The sequence below is a fragment of the Dipodomys merriami genome, unplaced genomic scaffold (assembly GCF_024711535.1).
Source record: "Dipodomys merriami isolate MVZ:Mamm:240054 unplaced genomic scaffold, mDipMer1.0.p SCAF_158, whole genome shotgun sequence".
Taxonomy (NCBI): Eukaryota; Metazoa; Chordata; class Mammalia; order Rodentia; family Heteromyidae; genus Dipodomys; species Dipodomys merriami.
Window position 1 is genome coordinate 1505793 of NW_027202915.1, and position 23180 is coordinate 1528972.

The 23180-nt window shown below is 43.6% G+C and overlaps 1 protein-coding gene and 1 pseudogene across 1 annotated transcript in view; one reads left to right on the forward strand and one right to left on the reverse strand.

Moving 5' to 3' along the window:
- Cdc42bpa (CDC42 binding protein kinase alpha) overlaps window positions 1–23180 on the forward strand; it is a 310452-nt gene that overhangs the window by 46043 nt on the left and 241229 nt on the right. Inside the window, exons 3-6 of the mRNA XM_070023199.1 lie at window positions 9544–9612; window positions 15031–15187; window positions 21615–21750; window positions 21859–22053. Of these exons, the coding sequence (XP_069879300.1) occupies window positions 21966–22053 (88 nt within the window). The 5' untranslated portion in view covers window positions 9544–9612; window positions 15031–15187; window positions 21615–21750; window positions 21859–21965. The remainder of the gene's footprint in view (window positions 1–9543; window positions 9613–15030; window positions 15188–21614; window positions 21751–21858; window positions 22054–23180) is intronic.
- Window positions 18230–18365, reverse strand: LOC138827563 (thymosin beta-15A pseudogene; annotated as a pseudogene).

Genomic DNA, 23180 nt, shown 5'->3' on the forward strand with positions numbered 1-23180 from the left:
AAAGGTCTGTGGCACCAAAAGGATTCTGGAGCTCTGAACCAGCCCCTTACCTCACAGCAAAACTCATAGGCTGCAGAGACCATGGGATCAGCCTGGAGCACACCGGCTTCTTGTTTTCAGGAATGGCATGTGTGAAGAAAAGGTAGTTTTCTTGGAGGCCAGCGCACTTGCAGTGGTTCGTTTTGGTTTGTAGAATTTTCCCAAACAGACACGGACCCACTGCTGCCACCAAGTGCCACAAAGGCCACAGGGGCTTGTATTTAAAATAATAATTTTCCTTCCACTCAGTACATATTAAATTGTCTCTAAGCAGCTCAAAGGTGGCCTTTCATTCCTCATTCTTCGAAGTCATTTAATGATCATATCAGAAAACCTATTCTCCTAAAATATAATCTTAGACTTAAGCTGTACCAACAAGTTGAAAGAATTGCATAAGAAGAAACATTAAAAAAAAAATCTTCAAGATAGCTGGGTATTGGTGGCTCACACCTGTAATCCTAGCTGCTCAGTAGGCTGAGATCTGAGGATCGCAGTTCAAAGCTAGCCCGGGGAAGGAAAGTCCATGAGACTTTTATCTCCAGTAAACCACTCAGAAAACCAGAAGTGACACTGTGGCTAAAGTGGTAGAGTGCTAGCCTTGAGCTGAAGAGCTGAGGGATAGTGCCCAGGCCCAGAGTTCAAGTCCCATGAACAAAAAAAAAAATCTTCAAAAAATGCAGAAAATTGCCGGGTGCCAGTGGCTCACGCCTGTAATCCTAACTACTCAGGAGGCTGAGATCTGAGGATCAAGGTTCAAAGCCAGCCCAGGTAGCAAACTCTGTGAGACTCTTACCTCCAATTAACTACCAGAAAACCAGAAGTGGTGCTGTGGCTCAGGCACATAGTTCAAGCCCCACGACTGACCAAAAAAAGCAGAAAATCCATATACTGTGACCTGAGAAAGGAAGAAAAAACATAGTCCATGAAATTCTGCAGAAAAAAAGAAATGAAAACATTCTTTATAAAATTTAGGAAGGAAGAAGAAAAAAGAGAAAGGAAAGTAAGCAAGCAAAAGTTATAGACTTGGACTGCGTTCTCTGCAGGTTTAAAGGTAACTTTTACCAGCAGCTGCTTTTGGAACCTGGCTTTGCATCCTGCCGTGGGGCTAGAAAGGGTGAATATTAAAGTCAGACATTGTTCCCTTTCCTTGTAACAAAGCAAGCTTTTGGGTTTGGCTGCATGCACGCTGGGGTTCCTATACTGCTTTGCTTCTTTTCTTGTTGCACGTCAGAATCACTGGGACGATTTGATGCTTTCCGTTCATTTTATTTTTAATGTTCCCTACCTCTCCTTCAGACGACGATGGAGAAATGACTGAGAGGGTCTGAAATGATTCAGGAAAGACAAGACAGCACTTCAGCAAAAGTTTCTGGGTTCAAAACAATTTCCTTGGGGCTGGGAAGGTGGTTCAGTGGTAGAGTGCTTGCCTTGAATGCATGGGGCCCTGGGTTTGATTCCTCAGCACCACATAAACAGAAAAGGTTGGAAGTTGTGCTGTGACTCATGAGGTAGAGCACTAGCCTGATCTGAAGAGCTGAGGGACAGTGCCCAGGTCCAGAGTTCAGGCCCTACTACCGACTAAAACATAAGAAAACAATTTCCTTGGCTTTCCAGTCTATAAGCCTGGTCCACAGAAGTGAAGTTTTTCTGAGATATTGAGACCCAAAGCTCTTGTTGATCCATAGGCTTAAGTTGACTTCAGTTGGGAGTGGAAGAGACTAGATGTGGGACACTTTCATCAAATGATTAGCATTTTCCTGAGTAGAGGGATAATTTAACAGTGTCTTAACATGCTTATTCTAATGTATAGCATGCAGTAGTTCAGATTTAACAAAGGTAATATTCAGCCTAATCCTATTTATGCAAACCATACAACAAATACAATATGTCTAAGGACTGTGGTGCATGTCGTGGATCAAATATCACATTCTTAGAAACAAGACCCAGGCTGCAGCAGAGTGGATGATGACCTCAGAGCAGGGGACCAGCCCCCAGAAGGCTTCTATTTCTGTAAGCATTACTTGAACTGGAAGTCATTCTCTTATGGCGCTTTCTGGACTAAGGGTTCATGGAATGGCAAAGGTAAATACTTCAGACTATAAGATATTGTGGCTTTAGCAAATGAACAGACAGTAATTTCATTTATTGTGATAAGGAAGAAAGGAGGAGGAGGAGGACCAAGAGTTCATTGTGGGACATGTTCAATTTGTGTTGCTGCTGATATATTTGGCTAGGCAGTCGGTTACCCAAGCTTGTAGCTCAAAATAAGGGACTGAGCCAAAGATAAATGCATAGGCGTTCATAGCGCTTTGATGATATTTGAAGCTATAGAACCAGATGAGATCTCTTCAGCGAACAGTGCACAGAGGAAAAGAATAGGCTCTGAGTGTATCTAATATGTAGGGGTGAAGAGGAGAGAAGGACATGACCATGAGTTACATAAACCTGAACCTAGGAGAAGGGAGGGCAACATTATAACATCACAAAAGGTGCAGAGCGCGATGGTGAATCCTTCTGAGAGAGGGTAAGTGGCAAGTATCCATGGATGTGACATGCCTGCAGGCCCTTGCTGGAGCAGACCCTCATCTGCTCTGAGAGCCAAGGCAAGGCCTCTCTTCAGTCCCAGGAGTATTTATACCGTAGGAATTGGCAAACACCTCCACCGTGATGATTCTGTTTATGAGAGCTGGTTGTTGAACATATATCACCATGCCACTGACAATCTTTGACTCCTTTGGAAACAGAGGAGGGAGACATAGCCATCTCTGCTCTGTAGGTTCCCATCAGAAAGTTTTCAGAACGTTTTTCATGAAAATAAATTCTCTTCCAAGGAGCCAGTGGGGACTTGACCTACTTTGAAGTGGGCTTTTACCTTTGCCACAAGACTCTCTAAAGTCTTAGCCTTTGAATCACTAACATTCACAAATTTTAAAAATTCCATGTGGTCAAAAGAACATCCAAGTCTGAGATGCTGTAATTCTGCATTGGCTGCAAGAAATTCCAGGAATCATAAACAGTAAACCACATTTCATTTATTTCTGGGCTTTCTTACTGGTTAAAAATAATCATTAGAAAATTCCAGAATTCAAAGGACATTTTTCCCATTTTTATTTTTCATTAAAAAGTACACACATACAAAATGCTTGCTATTCTATGAAAATGTAGATAAGAAAATTAACTGGAAGGTTAAAAGTTTAATATTTTAATACCACCATAACTGAATTAGATCAATTGATTAATTATAAGATAAGCAGATGTTAAGATAAATATTTAAAGAAATATTAAAAAATATTTTTGCAGTGCTGGGAACTGAATCCAGAGCCTTACATGTGCTAGGCAGGCACTTTACCACCGAGTTATACTCCCAGCCCAAGAACTGTTTTCTTGACTAAACAATAATAGTTTATCAAAGTGCAGTTTATTGAAGTCTTATAAAATCTGTTCTTGTCTAAAGGTGAACTAAAGATTGAGCTGAATGTATTGTAATTTTCAATTACTGAAGAAGTCAGTATGCAGACCCAGTTGGGATAGCTTTGGATGTTGTTTTTTTTTGTTGGTCGTGGGACCTGGGCGGTATCCCTGAACTCTTGCTCAAGGCTAGAGCTCTTCTACTTTGTGCTTTACTTCCAGTTTTGGAGTGGTGAATTGGAGATAGGAGTCTCATGGGGATTTTTCTGCCCAGGCTGGCTTTGAACCACAATCCTCGGATCCCAACTTCCTGACTAGCTAGGATTATAGGCAAAAGCCACTGGCACTCAACTTTAAAGTTTATGTCCCCCCTCCCTCCTTCCCCAGGCATGGGACTTGAACTCAGGACCTGAGCACTGTCCCTGAGCTGCTTTTGTTCAAGACTATCACTCTACCACTTGAGCCACAGAGCCACTTCCAGCTTTTTCTGTGTCTGTGGTATGGAGGAATCTAACCCAGGGCTTCATGCATGCTATCACTGAGCCATGTTCCCAGCCCCTGAAAGTTTGTTCTTAAACACATGTTTACTCTTGATAAAGTTTATCAAGATTAAAAATTAAGTAAATACTTTTATGGTCCAGAATTGGGATGTAAACACAAGGCTGTGAGCTGAGTGGAAGCCACAAGGTCATGGGGTTTGGGGACTGGAACTAGGTACTATTAGCTAGAGTTTGGCTCTTCCAAAGTAAATGAAAATAAGAATTCCGGGCTGAAAGATGGGAGACTGGAGCCAGATGCAGTGCTTTGAAGCTAGAGGCAAGGCGGGCTCCTCCTACGCATGCAAGGAGCACAAGTAAAAGCTACTGGGACCTGGCTAGTCGCAGCGTTTAGCCAATGGGGCCTGTGACCAGGGAAGGAAGTAGTCTTCTCCCCTGGAGTAGTGCCTGGGTTTGTGTTGCCCTCAAAGTCAGTGAAGGCGGGATCATAGAGGCACAGTTAGTAGACCTGCGTCTGAACTGGGGCACAAGGAGCCAAGAGCAGAATGAAGGCAGTCATATGACCGCAAAAAGGAGAGGGAGCACAGCGGAGTGCACGCAGGAAGAGAAAGGCAACAGGACACGAGTTTAGACTCGGCTAGACTAAAGTCCAAGAAAGGGCATAAGAACATGAATTTACTCCTGTTGAATTAATTTTGTGGAATAATCGGAGAAAATGTTTAAGGATGTTTAAAAACTGCAAAGTGAGCTATGAAGGAATAACTTCCATTAAACAAAGCAAGAAGCCGGGCGCTGGTGGCTCACGCCTGTCATCCTAGCTATTCAGAAGGCTGAGATTTGAGGATCGTGGTTCAAAGCCAGCCTGGGCAGGAGACTCCATGAAGACTCTTATCTCCAAAAAACCACTAGAAAACTGGAAGTGGCGCTGCGGCTCAAGCGGTAGAGCATTTGCCTTGAGCTGAAGAGTGCAGGGACAGTGCCCAAGCCCAGAGTTCAAGCCCCACGACCGACAAAAAACAAACAAACAAAAAACCAAAAAACCAAAGCAAGACCTTGGGGAGTAGTCAGCATACTGAAATCAGAATGGATTCTGAAATCAACAGCAAGAAATATTGGAAATGAACAAATATGATCTTTAAAAATCCAGTAGATAATACACTATGGATTAGACATGGTGGAAGAGATTAGTGCCTTGATGCTAATGTGGAGGATGTCAACATGGACAGCGGGCAGAGAGAAAAATGTGAGAGAGCAGTTAAGAGCCCAGGATCATGTCTGCTGGGGTTTCAGAAGAGGAGAAATGAAGGGAATAATGGAGAAGCACTATCTGAAGAGATTATAGGCTAACTTTTCTACAGTTAAAAAAGATACAAGAAGCCAGGTGCCAGTGGCTCATGCCTGTAATCCTAGCTACTCAGGAGGCTGAGATCTGAAGATCAGAGTTTGAAACCAGCCTGGGAAGGAAAGTCCATGAGACTCTTATCTCCAATTAATTACAGGAAAAAAACAGAAGTAGAGTTGTGACTCGAAATGGTAGAGTGCTAGCCTTGAACAAAAGAAGCTAAGGGACAATGTCTAAACCCTGAGTTCCTGAGTTCAAGCCCCCACACGATATGAGCTGGCTGCTAGTGGCTTATACCTGAAATCCTAGATATGTAGGAGGCTGAGATCTGAGGATTGTGGTTCAAAGCCAGACTAGGTAGGGAAGCACTCGAGTCTATCTTTAACCATTATGAAAAGTCTGAACTGGAGGTATGCTTCAACTGTGCTACAACTGAGCAAGGAGGCCCTGAGTTTAAGTGCTGGTACTGGCAAAAAGAAAAAAAAAGATCTCAGATTGAAAGGCCTTAGAGAATTACAAGCAGGATATGCAGAAACCTATACATCTTAGTGAAACTGTATGACATCAACGATAAAGAGAAAACTTGAAAGCTCCTAGAAGAGAATAGACATATCACCTTCATAGGAAGGAGAGTTTGATCAACAGCTGACTTCTTTTTTTTAATTTTTTATTGTAAAGATACTATACAGAGGGCTACAGTTACATGAGCAAGGTAATGAGTACACTTCCTATTGAGCAGTTACCCCCTCCATTGTTTTCCCCCTACCATCCCTTCCCTCCCTACCTTCCCCGGGGTTCTTTTTTTGTGTGTGTGTGATTAAGTGATTACATAATTTCCCGAATTTCACAGTATTGTGGAATAATGATAACAGCTGACTTCTTGTTGGCAAAATCTGATGCCAGAAAACAATGAAATAATATCCTTACGGTGCCAAGATAAAATAACTAAAAATTTTAAATCATACACTTCTTAGAAAGACTGTTCAATAGTAAGGGCTAGTTAAAAGCATCTTCAAAAATACAATGATTATGATAGTTTTATTCATATGCTCAGAAAAAGAAAGGTGAACAGAGGTGGTAAATATGTTAATTTTCTTTAAAAAAAAACTAACCGTGCTTGTATTTATTTTTTTTGGGGGGGGTCCGGTCGTGGGGCCTGAACTCTGGACCTGGGCGCTGTCCCTCAGCTCTTCAGCTCAAGGCTAGCACTCTACCACTTGAGCCACAGCGCCACTTCCGGCTTTTTTCTTTTTTTGCTTATGTGGTGCTGAGGAATCGAACCCAGGGCCTCATGCATGCAAGGCAAGTGCTCTACCACTGAGCCACCTTCCCAGCCCTCATGCTTGTATTTATTAAAAAGATGAACTACCTAGGGGTATGTCTTAAGGTGTAGAATGCTTTGTAAGCAAACATAAGACCCTGAGTTCAAACCCCAGTACTGACATAAACATAAAAGAAAGAAAGAAACAAAAAATGAGATAAAACTCCAGGCAATAACTTAAAAGTCTAGAGGAGATAAAATATAATATACTCAGTGGGAAGATATAGATCAATACCATGTCAAAAAAGAGTTGTAATGAGCAACTGGGGTTCTTAGGAATGAAATAACTAAGTATATAAATTAAGACTGTAAAGATAAATAAAATCGCATGTCTAGCTCCTGAGCCACAAGCTAGAAGAGAGACGTAAATGGAAGGATCACAGTCTGAGGCTGACCCTAGAAAAAAGCCTGAAGACCCTATCCTAAAAATTGCTGCAGCAAAAAGGGCTAGAGATGTGGTTCAAGGAGTAGAGCACCTCCCTAAGCAAGCAGGAAGCCCTAGGGAAGTTAAACTCCAGAACCAGTACTTTTTTTTTTAAAGTAAGTACAATTATTTCTATTCTGTGTTTCTCACATATGATCTAAATGGTTAAGACAATGAAAATCTAGCTTTTGTTTTTGTGATGGTGATTTTTTACTTTTATATGCATACTTTTGGGTTATCTTAGACTTATATTGTGCCAGCTACAATTCATAAGGTGGTGGCACTGTAGTTACACTTAAGAATTAATGGCACATCCATTACTGCTTTGGCTTTCAAGGTCAATTGGTTAGTAGAGCATAGTTTAAGTTGAGATGGTCTCTAGTTCTTAGGGATTTTCTTATCAGGCTCAATGGCCCTATTTAAGATTCAGCTCAAATAATGCCTATCTAATACACATTGTTTTGAGTGTGTGTGTGTGTGTGTGTGTGTGTGTGTGTGTGTGTGTGTGTGTGTGTGTGTGTGTGTGTATATATATACTCTGGTACTAGGACTGGAACTCAGAGCCTGGGCACTGTCTCTGAGCTTTTTTGCTCTAGGCCAGCCCTCTACCACTTGAGCCACAGATCCACTTCCAGCTTTTTGGTAGCAAATTGGAAATAAGAGTCTAACAGACTTTCTTACTCAGGCTGATTTTGAACCAGGATCCTCAGATCTCAGCCTCCTGCATAGCTAGGATTGCAGGTGTCAGCCATGGACACCAGGCTTAAGAAATGTTATGGGGGGGGGGAGAAACATTATTGAAATTTTGAAACAGAAGCTATCTGTCCCTTCTTTGAACTCTTCTATCCCTCTTGGCTGCTATTGCTTGTTGTTTGTATTACAGTCAACTGACCATTGGCCCCAGAGATCCTATGTCTCCCAAAAGTCCATTTGCTAGAAGTTTGTTCACAAGTGATACGATTAGAAAGTAGGGATCCTTTAAGAGGTGGGACCTAGTTGGAGAATTTTGGGTCACCTGAGGGTGTGTCCACAAAGGTGCTTATGGGACTCCAGTCCCTTCCTCTTTCTTTACTCTCTGGCTCACTGTTAGGAGAAGAGTTTTGCTCAGCTACATACTCCCCAAAATAATGATGTGGCTAGAAAACAGTAAAACCAACTATCTACTCAAACCTCCAAAATATAAGCCTTTGTAAGTTGATTATTGCAGGTATTTGTTGTACTACCAGAAAGGCAACTGCCAGAACAGCTCTTCCCTTTTTGTTATTAAGCTCCTTGAGGCTTATTTGATTTTCGCATATAATTATCACACAGCCTGGTAATCATCGTAGGTCAATGTGTATTTCTACCTTTGGTGAAAACTGCCTTTTGGATTCTGAATACCCTGTGGCTACAGAACACTGTAGAAGCCAGCTTTGGCAGTTTGTCAGTGGCCAGGGAAATTCTTCCAAGCTGTGCCTGCCTGCCAGCCTGTGCTCCGCCCCCGAGCTATACCCCAATGCCCGTTTGCTGCTGTTCTGAATCTTAAACGTTTCCTAGATGGATGATAAACCTCTTGAATAGAGGACCAAGCGTTCCCTAACTTCTAGATCCTCCTGGATGCCCAGCATCTTGTCTGTGTTCTGTAAATATTGTACATATTGATCAATTGACTAACTGAAGGAGGAGAAAAGGAATCTTGAATGAGTACAACAGTGTCTGAGAATTAGGGAGGGTGAAGATCAATCTATGATAGCTTACTGTCATAAACTCAAAAGGACTTTTAGGCAAAGTTGCCTTGGTAGTATTTTCTAGTCACCTAAAGAACGCATTATAATTTTTTCCTCAGTATCTGCACAGCAAAAGCTAAGTGAGCCATTTTGGGTGCATTTCTCCCAAGAACTCTTCTATGGAGGAACTTCCTGTTAGGTTTTTAAAAAGAGGTAGCCTAGTAAGAACAGCAGCACTCACGTGGTATTCAGGTAAGGGGTAGGTTTATTCAGTAGACCTGCTGGGACCAGGCAAGGTTGGCATTCCACATGGCTGGGAAAGGCCTGGGAAAGAGAGAGAAAAGCGCTAGAAAAGAGCAGAGAGCAGAGAGAGCTAGAAAAGAGCAGCAAGAGAGGTGAGAGAGAGAGAAGAGAGAGAGAGCAGAGAGAGCCAAGAGCCGGGAGAGCAGGGAGAGCTAGAAAAGAACAGAGAGAAGGTCTGGGCCTGGGCTAGCCCTTATCTAGGGTATGGGCGGAGAAAGGTGTGGCCACATCAAATTCAGATGTGACCTCTTCCAGGTGTCCCAGTTGCCTAGGTAACGCAGGTACTGGGTGGAGACTTTGCTGCGAGGAGGTGGAGTCTGCTAGCCATCCAGGAGCTGACCTTACACTAACCAAGTTAAGTGAGCTGCTTCTAGGATTTTAAGGGGAAGTTGAGCGTTTGCTAAATGCCAACAGCAGGACATTTGGAAGTTGGACAAGAATTGGTCTGTATATGTGTTCAAAACATCTTCTATAGTGTAGCTCTGTTATTTTTCTTTTAAAAGACAGGGTCTCTCTATGTTGTCCAGTTGGCCAGGGACTCCTAGGCTGCCTCGTGGGAGCTGGGACTACAGGTAGGTGTCACCATGACCGCATGGCTAAGGTATGCTTTTCATATGCCGTTATTTTTTCAGCTGAGGTAACCAAGCAAAGATATTAGAATTGTGCTTAAGTTAGGAAAGTATTTTGGTTTACCTTTCTCTCTTCCTTCACTATCCAGATTACACTTCCAAAACTGGGTGCCTGTGAAACCTCGCCAGTGGTCAACTGTTGACCACACCCTGTGTGGGATGCTGACAATTTTTAAGAGCCTAGGGCAGGCCTTAGTAAATTGACGTTAGCTGGAAGTTTGACGATCAACCCAGCATTCTTTCCTCTACAGAGCTACTCTGCCTGTCCCCCTGCCTGTTCCCTAACTACCGGCTCACAATGCCCAACTCGGAAAAGAAAAGCAGCCAGAAGGGAGTTGTCCTTGTGGGACAGGAATTTCAGCTGGCCATAGTTAATCATGTGCTTCCAGCTATTTTGAATTCCAAAAACAAATTGCTTTTGACTATAAAAGTGAAAACACAGAGTAAATTGGAGCTAACTTCTGTTTTTATGTACATAAGATGAATTTAAGCAACCCTCTCCTCTCTGTCTCCCCATGGAGCCATGAGGTCTAGTATATTGCTCCTTTACTATTCTGCATTTTGTTTCAGGTAATTTTCATATACTTTAAAATCTGTTTTCAATTTGCTGAAAATTCTTATGAATTATATGTACACATGCATATGGACAATAAATTACTTTTATAGAACCGATCAAATCTGGCTTTCTTCTGTAGCGGTCAGTAGTTACAATTCTCAAGGCATTTGGCTCTGTTTTAAATGGCGGCCTGATACAGCAGGCAGCTCAGAGGTAAAGGCTTTGTTTACGAGCACTTGCCTTTGACGAGATTTCTCTAGACTAAACTTGAGTAAAATTGAGGTAATACCTTGTCTCGTCCCCAAATAATCAGTACTATTGAAGAAAATGCACTCAGCAGTATGCCCTGATACTGCCCAGCCTAGAAAGAGCATGGTGGCATTGATGAGTGTTATTATGATAGGAAGCCCCATGGCAGTGGCTGTGACTCACACACATCCACTCCCGGGCCCTCCAGGTATACCTGCTGTTTCCACTTAGATGAGGCTTTGCAAATTGGCTTCACCTGTTTATAATATGTAATAAAATTTTCTCTTTGGTTTGTTTTATGACTTACTTGCTTATTTCTTCTCTTTTTTTGTGCTGGTCCTAGGGCTTAAACTTGGGGCCTGGGAACTGACTCTGAGCTTTTTGTGCTCAAGGCTAACACTCTTCCTCTTTAGCCACAGCTTCACTTCTGGCAGTTTGGGCAATTTAGTAGTGGTAAGAATCTCATAAACTTTCCTGCCCAGGCTGGGTTTGAATGATAATGCTCAGATCTCAGACTCCTGAGTAGCTTGGACTACAGTCTCACACCTGTAGTCCACAGACACATAGCTAGCTCATTTCTTTGTAGTGCCAAATAAAATTCCAGTTTTGTACCTACTTTTACTTATCTATTCACCTACAGACAGATATCTTGTTGGCTTCCAAGTTTTGACAGTTATAAATAAAGCTGCCATCACATCTACATGCTAGTTTTTGTAGCAACATGTTTTCAGCTCATCTGGGGTGAACAGCAGGGCACAAACACCAGGTCATATGTTAATGTTTAGTTCTGTGAGAGACTGCCAGACTGACTTCCACAGTGGTTGGCTATAAGGTGATATGCAAGGCTGGGGATTTAGCTCAGTGAAAAAGCACTTGTCTGGCAAGTGCAAGGCCCTGAGTTCGATACTCTCCTCTGGAAAAACAAATGATATGTGTTCCCACTGACTTGATTTGTGTTTTCATTGACATCTGTCTGGGCCGGCTTTGAACTGCAGTCCTCAGATATCAAGCATGGTCATGGCTGCCTCGCTGCCTTCGGTGTTTCAGCTAAAAATCATAGCCAAATACACGGTCATCTAGATTTTCACAGAAATTATTTTGTAGAAATTTATAATTAGGTGCTTTATACTTAGGTTTGCAGTGTGTTTGAGTTGATTTGTGAAGCGGGTATGATCTGTGTAGATTCATTTTCTGGCATGTGGGTGTCCAGTTAGTCCAGCACCAACCGTTGGAAGGCTGTTTTCATCACAGTGCCTCTGCTGACTCTGAAATATCACTCTATTTACATCTTTTTTGACTTCTTTTGGCTTTTGTAGTTTCCTCCTACAGATCTTGTACTTGTTAGTTATATGGAAGGGTTTCATTTGTGGAGGTGCTGTTGGAAATTATATTGCATATTTCAAATGTCACTTGTTCATTTCTGGCACATAGGAAAGAAATTGACTTTGGTTAATTTATTTATTTTTGTTTTGTTTTATTTTGTTTTTGTTCTAGTACTGGGGCTTAAACTCAGGCCAATCTTTCATGGGTTTTTCAATCATAGTTGGTGCTCTATTACTACTTGAGCCATACCTCCCCTTCCAGCTTTTTGTGGGCCAATTTGAAGATAATAGACTCACAGACTTCTCTGCCTGGGATGGCTCCAAACTATGACCCTAGGATTTCGGCCTTTTGAATAGTTCAGATTATAGGCATTAGGCAATAGCACCTGGCTGACTTTTTTTTTTTTTTTTTGTCAGTCGTGGGGCTTGAACTCTGGGCTTGGGCACTGTCCCTGCACTCTTCAGCTCAAGGTGAGCGCTCTACCACTTGAGCCACAGCACCACTTCTGGTTTTCTAGTGGTTTATTGGAGAAAAGAGTCTTATGGACTTTCGTGTCTGGGCTGGCTTTGAACCACGATCCTCAGATCTCAGCCTCCTGAGTAGCTAGGATTACAGGCATGAGCCACGGGCTCCTGGCTCTGACTTTTATTAATTGTATATCCTTGCTATAATTTAAGCCTTGAATATGCTCCTCCTCCTCTAAAAGACAGATGTGTTAAAGGCCTGCTCTGCTGAGTGGGTGCTACTGGCAGGTACTGTGGACCTGTAGCAGGTATGCTTGAAGTACGTCCTTAGATCATTATTAGGAGTGGGTCCTAGATAGGGATTGTGGGCCCCAGACATCTTCCTCTATGTTTTGTTTCCTGATGGGGTGGTTTTGTACCAACACATATTTCTGCCAGTCATGGGCTGGGACTTCCAAAATAGGGCCCATCGCAAAGCTTTTCATAAAGTAATTGTCCTTAGCATTTTAGTGACAGAAGCCTGCTTTATATACATCGTTTTTGAGAAGTCTGCTGTAATTTCTTTTTTTTTTGGGGGTCCGGTCGTGGGGCCTGAACTCTGGGCCTGGGCGCTGTCCCTCAGCTCTTCAGCTCAAGGCTAGCGCTCTACCACTTGAGCCACAGCGCCACTTCCGGCTTTTTTCTTTGTGCTTATGTGGTGCTGAGGAACCGAACCCAGTGCCTCTGGCATGCAAGGCATGCGCTCTACCACTGAGCCACCTTCCCAGCCCTGCTGTAATTTCTATCTTAACTGTTCCCTATATAAGGCTTCTTTTAGGATAATTACCTTTATCTTTATTTTGGTGGGGAGTGAGGGGAATTTCTACCTCTGGGCTACACCCCAGCCCATACTCCATTTCTTTTTTTTTTTTGGGGGGGGGGTCTGGTCATGGGGCTTGAACTCTGGGCCTGGGCGCTGTCCCTCAGCTCTTCAGCTCAAGGCTAGCACTCTACCACTTGAGCCACAGCGCCACTTCCGGCTTTTTTCTTTCTTTCTTTTTTTTTTTTGCTTATGTGGTGCTGAGGAATCGAACCCAGGGCCTCATGCATGCAAGGCAAGTGCTCTACCACTGAGCCACCTTCCCAGCCTCATACTCCATTTCTTGATTGCATCAAGAAGTCACATCAAGTGCTGGACCTACACCATCTAGGTTTGTAAAATAAACCAGGCATAGTAGTTCATGCCAGATACAGTGGCTCACATGATAACTCATGACTGCACTTGGGAGGTAGAGATTGGAGGATTGTGGTTAGAGGCTAGTTCAGGCACAAAATTAACAGATACTCCATTTTACCCAATAAGTTATATGTCATGGTACATGTCTGTGATCCTAGGTATGTTAGAGGCTATAGGCCAGAAGATTGTCATCTGAAGCTGTATAAAACATACTTGAGCCGGGCACAGGTGACTCATACTTAAAATCCTAGCTACTCAGGAGGCTGAGATCTTAGGAAAAAAACAACAAAACAACTTGAAAGATACTTAAAAGGAATAAAGAGCTAGGGGTGTGGTAGCAGATAGACAGAAGGCACTGACTTCAACAAATACCACCCAAATAAAGTCAAATAAAGTTCCTACATCTGAGGTAAGGTAACTGGGTAGTTTAAAAGTCAGATTCAGGAATTAAGATAATCAGGCAGTAGCCCAGTGCTGCCACTAGCACTGGTTACCTAATCACAGGGTTATACCTGTGTTTCCAGATACTCAGGCAGCTGAGATCCTGAGCATTGTGTTCCAAAGCCAGCTCAGGCAGAAAACTCCACTGGCCTCCATTGCAGAGACAACCAGCAAAATCTAGACTGGAAGTATAGCTCATATGGTAACACACCAGAGGATCACAGTTCAAAGCCAGCCTGGGCTGGAAAGTCCGTGAGACTCTTATTTCCAATAAACCACTAGAAAACTGGAAGTGGCGCTGTGGCTCAAGTGGTAGAGCGCTTGCTTTCCATGAGCTGAAGAGCACAGGGCCCAGGCCCAGAGTTCAAGCCCCATGACTGACCAAAAAAAAAAAAAAAAAAAAAAAGCAAACAATCCCAACACACCAGATCAGCTGTAGTGGAGAGTTGAGGAGGGGCACCATGGCGGCCTGAGGAACCTCGGAGACACGAGGCATGGCGCAAATGGCAGCTGTGGGGGCCAGGGGCCTAAATAGGGTCATGGCCAGGGGGCAAGGTCACAGGGACCTGCAGAGTTCAGAGTCTCTCGAGTTCACGGTACAGGTCTGGCAGGTCCAGTAACTTACTGTCCAAGTCCCTGCCTCTAGGAATTCAGGTGGGCCTATCACCTGGGGGGTGGCAGGGTGGATTTCACCTCTAAGAGTTTCCAGAAAGTCCCCATCAACTCTCAAGATGCCAAGATGGCACCAGTTAGACCCAGTGTCCATATTTCAGGAAGTGTCCATCCCTTCCAGTATCCTCCCTTTTCTGAGATGTCAGGTAAGCTGTTATCTCCTTAAATGAGTGAAGCAGTCCTGTATACATCCATATTTTGAGAAATAGTAAGCATTAGGGTGGCTAGGTAACCAGTCACATGTTTAGATAAGCATCCATTCGGGAACCCCCAGTTCAGAATGTACAAATATATGAGGGGCAAGGACTCATTTTGAGCCTCTCTGTTCCTGTCCTAGGTACTTAAAATGCTTTTGCTGAAAGCACTGATCTACTTGGCCTTAACTAGAAGCTGAAAAAAAGCTTGGAATCCCAGTTTCCATTTTGTATCTGTGTCTTTAGCCATTTTCTCCTGAGCCATCTTGGAACCTGGATGGAACAAACGCTCCTGGACCACTTGGCAGGTGTGAAGGACTCTTACTGTAACACATCCCACCTGACCAGTCCTGAGACAGTGGATGTCAGACCCCTCTGAGCATCAGAACACACCTAGGACTGGGTATGTATTCCCCCTGCCCCCACTTCTTTGTCTACTTAAACCTTTAGCTCATGCTTGAACTGGAAAGATGGCTGAAGAGGTAGTGAAGTGTTGTCTTGCCTTGGCTACCTGTGCCATGGAAGAAACCTCCTTTGTCTGCCCTTCACTACATCTCTTTATCTGTATGTAGGAAAGAGTACCTGGACCTGACACATGGAACTCCCCAGCTTTGGGCCTGGGGTCTTAACATTCATGCTCCTTTTTTTATATTTTTCCCTCCTGTTTAAGTATATCCCTGCTCAAATCTGCTTTGTGAGTTCCTTTGTCAGGAAGCTCAGTGAAATGCTTTTATTTTTATTTTATTTTATTTTATTGTGAGAATACCATACAGAGGAATTACTATTACATGGGCAAGATAACGAGTTCATTTCTTATCAAGCATTGTTGCCTCCTCTTTGTTTCCCCTTCCCATCCCTTCCCATCCTCCCCCCACCTCCCCCCACCCGATCCTCCCCCCCAACCCCAAGATAAGTATTCACATGGTTTTGTTTCTTTCATGCAATTGTTTCTAACGTATTTATAAGATGATTTCTATGTTGTTTTGTCTGTCCCTCCCCCACAGTATAACCCCTGCTTTCACTGTATTTGATGTTGGTATAATTTGTGGAGGGGAAGGGAAAAACAAATCGTTTAACTAGGGATACAGGAATGCTTTTTGCTGTGTCTTTCAAGCTCCGATGATGTAGAAATTAAGAAACTGATTTCTTTCTTTTTTTAAAATTAAATTTAATTTTTTTGTGTGGACATACTGTACAGAGGGGTTACAATTACATGGGCAGGATAATGCGTACATTTCTTATCAAGCATTGCAGCCTCCTCCTTTGTTTACCCTTCACGTCCCTTCCCAGCCTCCCCCCCATCCCCACCCAATCCTCCCCCCCTTCCCCCCCACCGCACCCCTGCTTTCACTATATTTGATGTCAGTATAACTTGTGGAGGAGATGGGGAAAAACAAGTCATTTAAGAAACTGATTTCTACTCTCTTCTCTCTGTTGGGGATCCTCCTTGTCCCTTTCCTTCTTCTAAGGACATAACTTTCTCAGAGCTTATCTTGATTGTTAAGTAATGCATGATTGTATCTCAAAATGCCCACCCCACTCCTGCCACCCCTGCTAGGGGGTGGGAATTTTTCTCCAGTGTTCACTGTGAGAACCTGGACAAACTGTAGGAGGTAAAACTCATAACACCCCACCCCTACCCACAACCCCCAGTGCACAAACCCCGCTGGATGGCAGAGATCAGGGCTCAGACTCCATCACTGTGACAAACTCCCAGCTCATCAATGAACAGTTCAAGTCACTCTGCCCTGCTCCTGCTCAGATCTGCTTGCCAGTCCCTGCTGCAGTCAGTTGTAGCATGCGGTGCCCACATCCTGCTCTCTGTCTAGTCTGGGAGGTGGTGTGCCTGTGACATCACTTTCTTATGTGTCTGAAGAATTGTTTATTTTTTAATTTATTCAGCTTTTTTCTTACTGAGGATGGTGTGGAGGCTTCCACGCTGGGCCAGCTGGATGGCCTCTTGTAGTCCTCTGAACAGTTGTTCACAGAGAACAGGAATTCTTAATTTTATCAAATCCATTTTTTTCATTTTCCTTCATTTTATGGAGCAAGCTTTTGCATGTAGTACCCAAGAAATTTTTGCCTAACTCAAGGTTATAAAGATTTTCAGATTTTTTTCTCTCAGAGTCCTCTTTAAAGTGTAAATCAGATCCACCACTCTTTCCATAAACTCTCTAAGGCTTTCTCACTCTAGGATAAAATATAAGCTACCTTCTTAGTCTGCCAAGTGCCACTGGATCTGCTGTGGGCTTCTTTGACCTTGGAGCCTCCTTGGAGCCCTTACACTTTGGAGACAGGTGCTGGACATGGGAAGGAGACGTCCACAGATAGGAGGAATGTTTTCTAAGTGATGCTGTCTTGCTTGGAAAAACACACTGATGTCATTCCAAATTCTTGCGGAGCGAGGCTGCTTCTTTTGGCGTCTAGTTCCTTTAGAATGCTGCATTCATTAGGGTCACCCAAAGGCTCATTCAAAGTAGTGCCCATGTGCAGCCGCTTCAGAAAGGGAAGCCATTAAAACAGGCATCATTTCCACTGTGTGGATTTTGAATGTGGATGGACACACAGGCTGGAGGGCAGACAAACAGCTCTGCAACACTGAGAGAAACATCAACAGAGACCCTACCCAGAAAACAAACAAGATTTCAAATATTGACATTCTGAACAGGGATTAGTGCTTGTTCTTATGCACTGGTAAGATGCTTGGACCCAGGCCAGAGGAATGTAATTCACTACCCTGTGCAAACAGAGATTGGACTGTTTCCTCCCTCACCACTCATACTATCTCCAAATTTAGGGTTTATAGCTCATTCAGTCAACACTTACTCAGTTTCTTTACCTTCCTTTTCTTCCTTTCTTTTCTTTTTTCATCCCTTCCTTTCAGTACTGGGAATTGAACTCTGGTGCCTTAAAGCTGCTAGGCAAGTGCTCTACCACTTGAAGCATACCACCAGGCCAATTTCTTCTATTTTCTAAGAGTCACAAGTTATGGACAAAACAAAACACACAACAAAATATTTTCTTGCCTTTGGGAGGGGGGCTAAGAAAACATGAACACTTTTCATTAAGAAAATACTAAGGAGCCTTCTTTTTTTAATATTTTAATGCTTTATTGTAAATGAAAATTAAGAGACTACAAAAGTATTATGAAGCACCCATTATAGGTTAAACTGACTCACTCTGTAGGGGGCACAAGGACCACACCCACAAAGGTCGTCAATAGTGAGATTACTGACAACGTGTCATCTACCATCTGAAATTTCACTTTAAAAACAAATTTAAGGGAACACTGGCTACTGTTGACCTTTTAGCCAGGGAATATAGAAGAGAAATCATCTACAGGTGCCTCAAGTCTCCACAAACACGTAGTTTTACAGAACTAAGCCTAAATTAAGCAAGAATGTCCGGTGATGCTGAAGCCTGCTCTTGGGAGGCAAGCTGCATTTTAGGATGTTTGATCACACTCTTCCTCCTGCTGGATAGGTTCCTTTGAAGGAAGAGTGTTTTTCCTCAGCATTAGTTTTCGTCAGTTTTGATCTGTCAAACTTCTCCACTTCGGACATGTCTGGCTTATCACTCATCTTGACTGGAGGCCTGGTGCTCCCACGAGGATGCTGGCAGGGGCAGAACGCTGGCTAGCTCTGAGCCAGTTGGGTCTAGGAGCCTTCTTATGAAAGTAAGAGACTCCAGGTAAACTTCCAGCTTTTCCCTGGGGCCTACTTACTGCATGGGAATCCCCTTTGGTCACATGAGTTCATCTTGGCTGCAAGCTGGTTTCCTTCCCTCTGTTTGTAGGCTACCGCAGAGCTAAGGAGCTCCGAGTGTTGTCTGGTGTGTATGCAGACACAGGTAGCTGATGTGTCTCTGGAATATGTAGACAGGAGAGATCTCTGGTGCAATTCTGCCAGTGGAGTCACATGCAGACTTTCCAGGAGCAGCTCTTTTGACATTATACATCAGCTTAGCAACTGCCAGCCTCTGGAATATTCCTTTAGTTGGAGATCTGTTAGGAAAATAGTACTGAGGTGGGGCAGAGGGAGTGGACCGAAAGTCTTCCACACAGCTCCCAAGGATGTAGTGAGGACCAAAGGCCAGCTTGCATGTGCTTGAAGAAGAAGCTGCCTCTGAAGACAGCGCGCCTCTGGTCAGCGATATGATAGAAACCGCCAAATGTGGGCAGAAGCTTTATGCGCCTGAAAGTTCTATTTTGTCGCAGTTATTTTGGCTTCTTTGCTGTTTGAATTCTAGATTTGTCTCCTACGCAGTACTATAAGTTGGGTTGTACCCCAGATATGTCCAAAAGTCTTTCCTAATGCCCCCAAACTGAGTAAACCATCTCTTTAGCCAGCCTCCCCCAACTTATAGTTCATATCACTGCCTTTCCCTGCTCTCTGGATGTAAGAATCTACTTACCTGTTTGACTGTAAAATTGTGAGTTGGTTTTTGCTTTGTTTTTGCAGTACTGGAGTTGGAACTTAGGGCCTACTACTTGCTAGGCAGGGACTCGATCACTTGAGCCATGCTGCAGCCAGATAGTGTATTTTTTGAGGGAGCAATGTTGGGTTTAACCCTTCCTTGTTTGGCACATGATAGGTATGTAACAAATGCTTTTAAATGTATCATTCAGAACATGGACATATATCTGCAAGTAGAAACGAGTGAGTGCATGAACCAATTCTGGTGGGAATAACTGCATTACTAGACCCAGTAGAATCCAGCCGTTCTTCTGTAGTGCCAAAAGTTCCCCTTTACAGGAATCACCAATTATCAGCTGTGGGTGTTGGCAGTGATTTCAAGCCCACATTGCATGTGGGACCCAATGTGAAGAGCAGGTGGCTGCAAAGTGAGATTCTGTGCTGTGAATCCTATTTGGGGGAGGCCGGACTAGGTTAAAGGAGGCCCAGAAAGGACCTCAGGTCCGGTAGAGGGTGTTGGAGGCACAGGGGATACACTAGGCCTTTGAACCAGTGAGGCGAGGGCTCTGAGAGGCCATGTGGAGCACAGGGAGGACAGGAGTCCTGGTTGGGGTGCCTTCTGGATCAGAAAGCACAGCTTCCAGGCTTTTGTCAAGGGAGCAGGGGAGGAGCTCTGGAGCTCATCTAGAAGCCTCTGCCAGAAGAGCGGGGGCAGAGGGCGGGCTGCCAACAGAGGCCAGGTGGAGAGCAGGCTCCCCACCTCTGCAGCTCTTTCAGTCCCGGGCAGGGGATGGGGGAGGGCAGGTGCTGCCTGTCACTGGCCACATTTCAACAGCAGTGTTCAACCCACTGAATTAAAGAGAAAGGAATTTCCAAATCCTGAAATAATTGAGTCTTTGGGTAGCAATGAGAGATTCTTTTCTCCTCCCTCTTTTCTGTTTGTTCTGAGACAGGGTAGCCCAGGCTGGCTTCAAACTCTCAGACTTCTTACTACATTAAAGGCATGTACCACCAGGCCTGTCTTCTCTCCTTTATTTTCTGGTGCTAAAAGTCAGCAGAAATTTTCCTTTTGCAATAGGATAAGGAATACTTAAGGGAAACTCGGACACACAGATAGACACAGACAGATAGACAGACAGATACACACACGCACACAGGCACGCACACGTGCACACACACACACACACACACACACACACACACACACACACAACTGTCTACCTGCTTACAATAGGAACAATGATTCTAACACTGAAAAGGAACCCAATATGCAAAGAGCAGATATTTGATCTTGAACAGTAGTCAGAAATGGAAAAGGGAGGCGGAGGCTTACTTCTTGAAAGTACAGCATTCTAGGGAGTAGAACTAGTTCCCCAGGGAGCCTTATGAAAATGGCAGAGTTTTGTACACAAAATCACCCATCAGGACAAGCTAAAGCAGAGCACATTTTCCAGCATCCAAAGTCGGCCTGTGCATGGCTATGGTGTAATTCAGTGCAGCCAAGCATGAGTTCCCAGCACAGACCAGTCTTCTTTGCTTGGTCATTGTCTGGGAACCTCCCTCAGTGGTGGCTGGAACCCAACGTGAGCCAGCGAACTGCTGACTGGGATTGTGGGAAAAGGTCAGATTTTCTCCAGGGTGGCTGCCTGTTGTCTCTGACCCATGTTCCTTAACCCCTGGCGACCTTAGCTCTCGAATCATTCTTTGCCACTTTTACTAATAAATATCTTACTCTGTGTGTGTTTCCAGGCATCGAGTGACCCAGCCCGTTCTCTGGCCTACTTATTGAAAGCTGCCCAGAAACCACACTGGGTTTGCTGCAGAGAGCTTTGGCCAGGACAAAGAGAAACTTTGGTCCTATTTCCTTACATTTTTTTTTTTGGTCTTTTCTTTTTTGGTACTGGGGATCGAACCCAGGACGTTACACTTGCTAGGCAAGCGCTTTGCCACTGAGCTACATCCCAGCCCTCCTTACATTTTTAATGCCAGCGCATAGATTGGCAAAAAGAGGGTCATGCCGGACCACTATTATTTCCTTTTGCAAGAGAGGGGCAGAATCCATGGTGGAGTGTGGTGGCTGGAGGAGGGTAGGGTGAAATAGCCAACATGAGCAAATAAGGAGTTCAATGCCTGTCACACCAGACTCAAAGCCAGGAACTGAGATTTGGGTAATAATTAGTCTGCTGAACAACTCTTAGCAGTGATTATCACTGGTTCCTTATCACCCAAAGACATCCTAAGGATGTTTTAAAACATATCACTAACTTAGATGAAAATATTGTAATTGCTCACTAAATGTAGAGAGGGCACTTATTTGCAGAGATGGTGCAGATGCTGATTGCCATCCGTCTGACTTGGACATCTCAGGAAGTGTCCATTAACAACAGAATTGCATTTTAACCTCATCTTTTAAAGCGCTAGGAATCTGAAATACAGACTCAAGATGGCCTTAGGTTGAAGAGCAAGAGAAGGTGTTCCCGGTCAGAGGGGCCACAAGCCAGATGAGCTTGCAGTGCAGCACAATCATGAAAACAGCTTCTTGTGGCTCAAGGTAAGTTAGAGAGACTGTACCATGCAAAGACGAGCATTCATCTCTCCACATTTTTTAGAACAGTTAACACATGGGGTTTAGTTTTCACGTCTTATCTTTTTAAAACAGCAAATATTCCTGAGAATACACAACTGTGACAATGGGAGAGGCCGACAAAAAAGAGCCAAGCAGAAGTTCTTCCCACTTGACACCAGTGCCATTCTGCCTTCTCTGAGATGGCATCAGCCACCTGTTGGGGGTTCTTCTGGCAGGATATTCTTTTACAACTTTGGAACTCAGTTTCACTGAATGATGAAAAAATAGGTAAGCTGGCGGGCTAAATTTAGCCACTTAATTATTTTCAAAGCAGTCCTCTATCGCTTCTCCTCGTGCTTGTCCTAGTTTTCTTTGTCCCTAACTGTAAAGGCCATTTTTCTTTTTTAAAACAAGTGCAGAATCACACCTGCACATTCTGGTCTGAAATTTGGGCTTCTTCTACATTGATTCTAACCAACTATTGCTCTTGGCTGAAATGTTAAAACATAAATAAGGGATGGAGAAAACCTGAGGTTCTCTCCACGTTCTGGCAAATTGATCATCCCAGAGTCACTGAGATTGAGAGTGGACCTGGGCATTGGTGGTCTGCGGAAGGGCCACTTCCAGCTCACAGTGCCCTGGGCTGTCTTTCCACACCATTCATTACATTCTCCCCCCTCGTGTTCATTTCTTTTCTTTTCTTTTTTCTTTTTTTTTTTTTTTGGCAGTCCTGGGGCTTGGACTCAGGACCTGGTTACTGTCCCTGAGTTTTCTTTTGCTCAAAACTAGCACTCTACCCCTTGAGCCACAGTGCCATTTCCAGCTTTTTCTGTTTATATAGTACTGAGGAATGGAACCCAGAGCTTCATGCATGCTAGACAAGCACTCTTCCACTAAGCCACATCCCCCGGCCCCTCTTGTAGTTTTCTATTTACAGTCTAAGTGTTAGATCAGAGCTTCTCAGACTTCAAGTGCATTCGTATAGATCACCTCGGGAACATATGTTTAACTCAATGTAAACATTAAATAATATTATATTAAATTATTATACTAAATATTATACTATATTAACTAATAGTATACACGTATTAAAACAGTAGTACTCCACTAATACGTGTGATTTTTACATGTTTGTGTATCAGTTAAAAATATTGTGAATTGGGCCAGGTGCAGTATTTCACTTCTGTAACCCCAGTGATGAGGGACTAGGAGGTATGAGGATGGAGGTTTAAGGTCAGCCTGGGCCAAAACTGGAGACCCAGAGAAACTACCTGAAAAATCTAAAGCAAAAAAGGCTTTAGTGCTTGCCTAGTGTATGTGGCCCTGGGTTCAGTTCTCAGTATTGGCACAACTAAAAAAAAAAACATTCCAACCAGTTGCTGGTGGCTCACACCTGTAATCCTAGCTACTCAGGA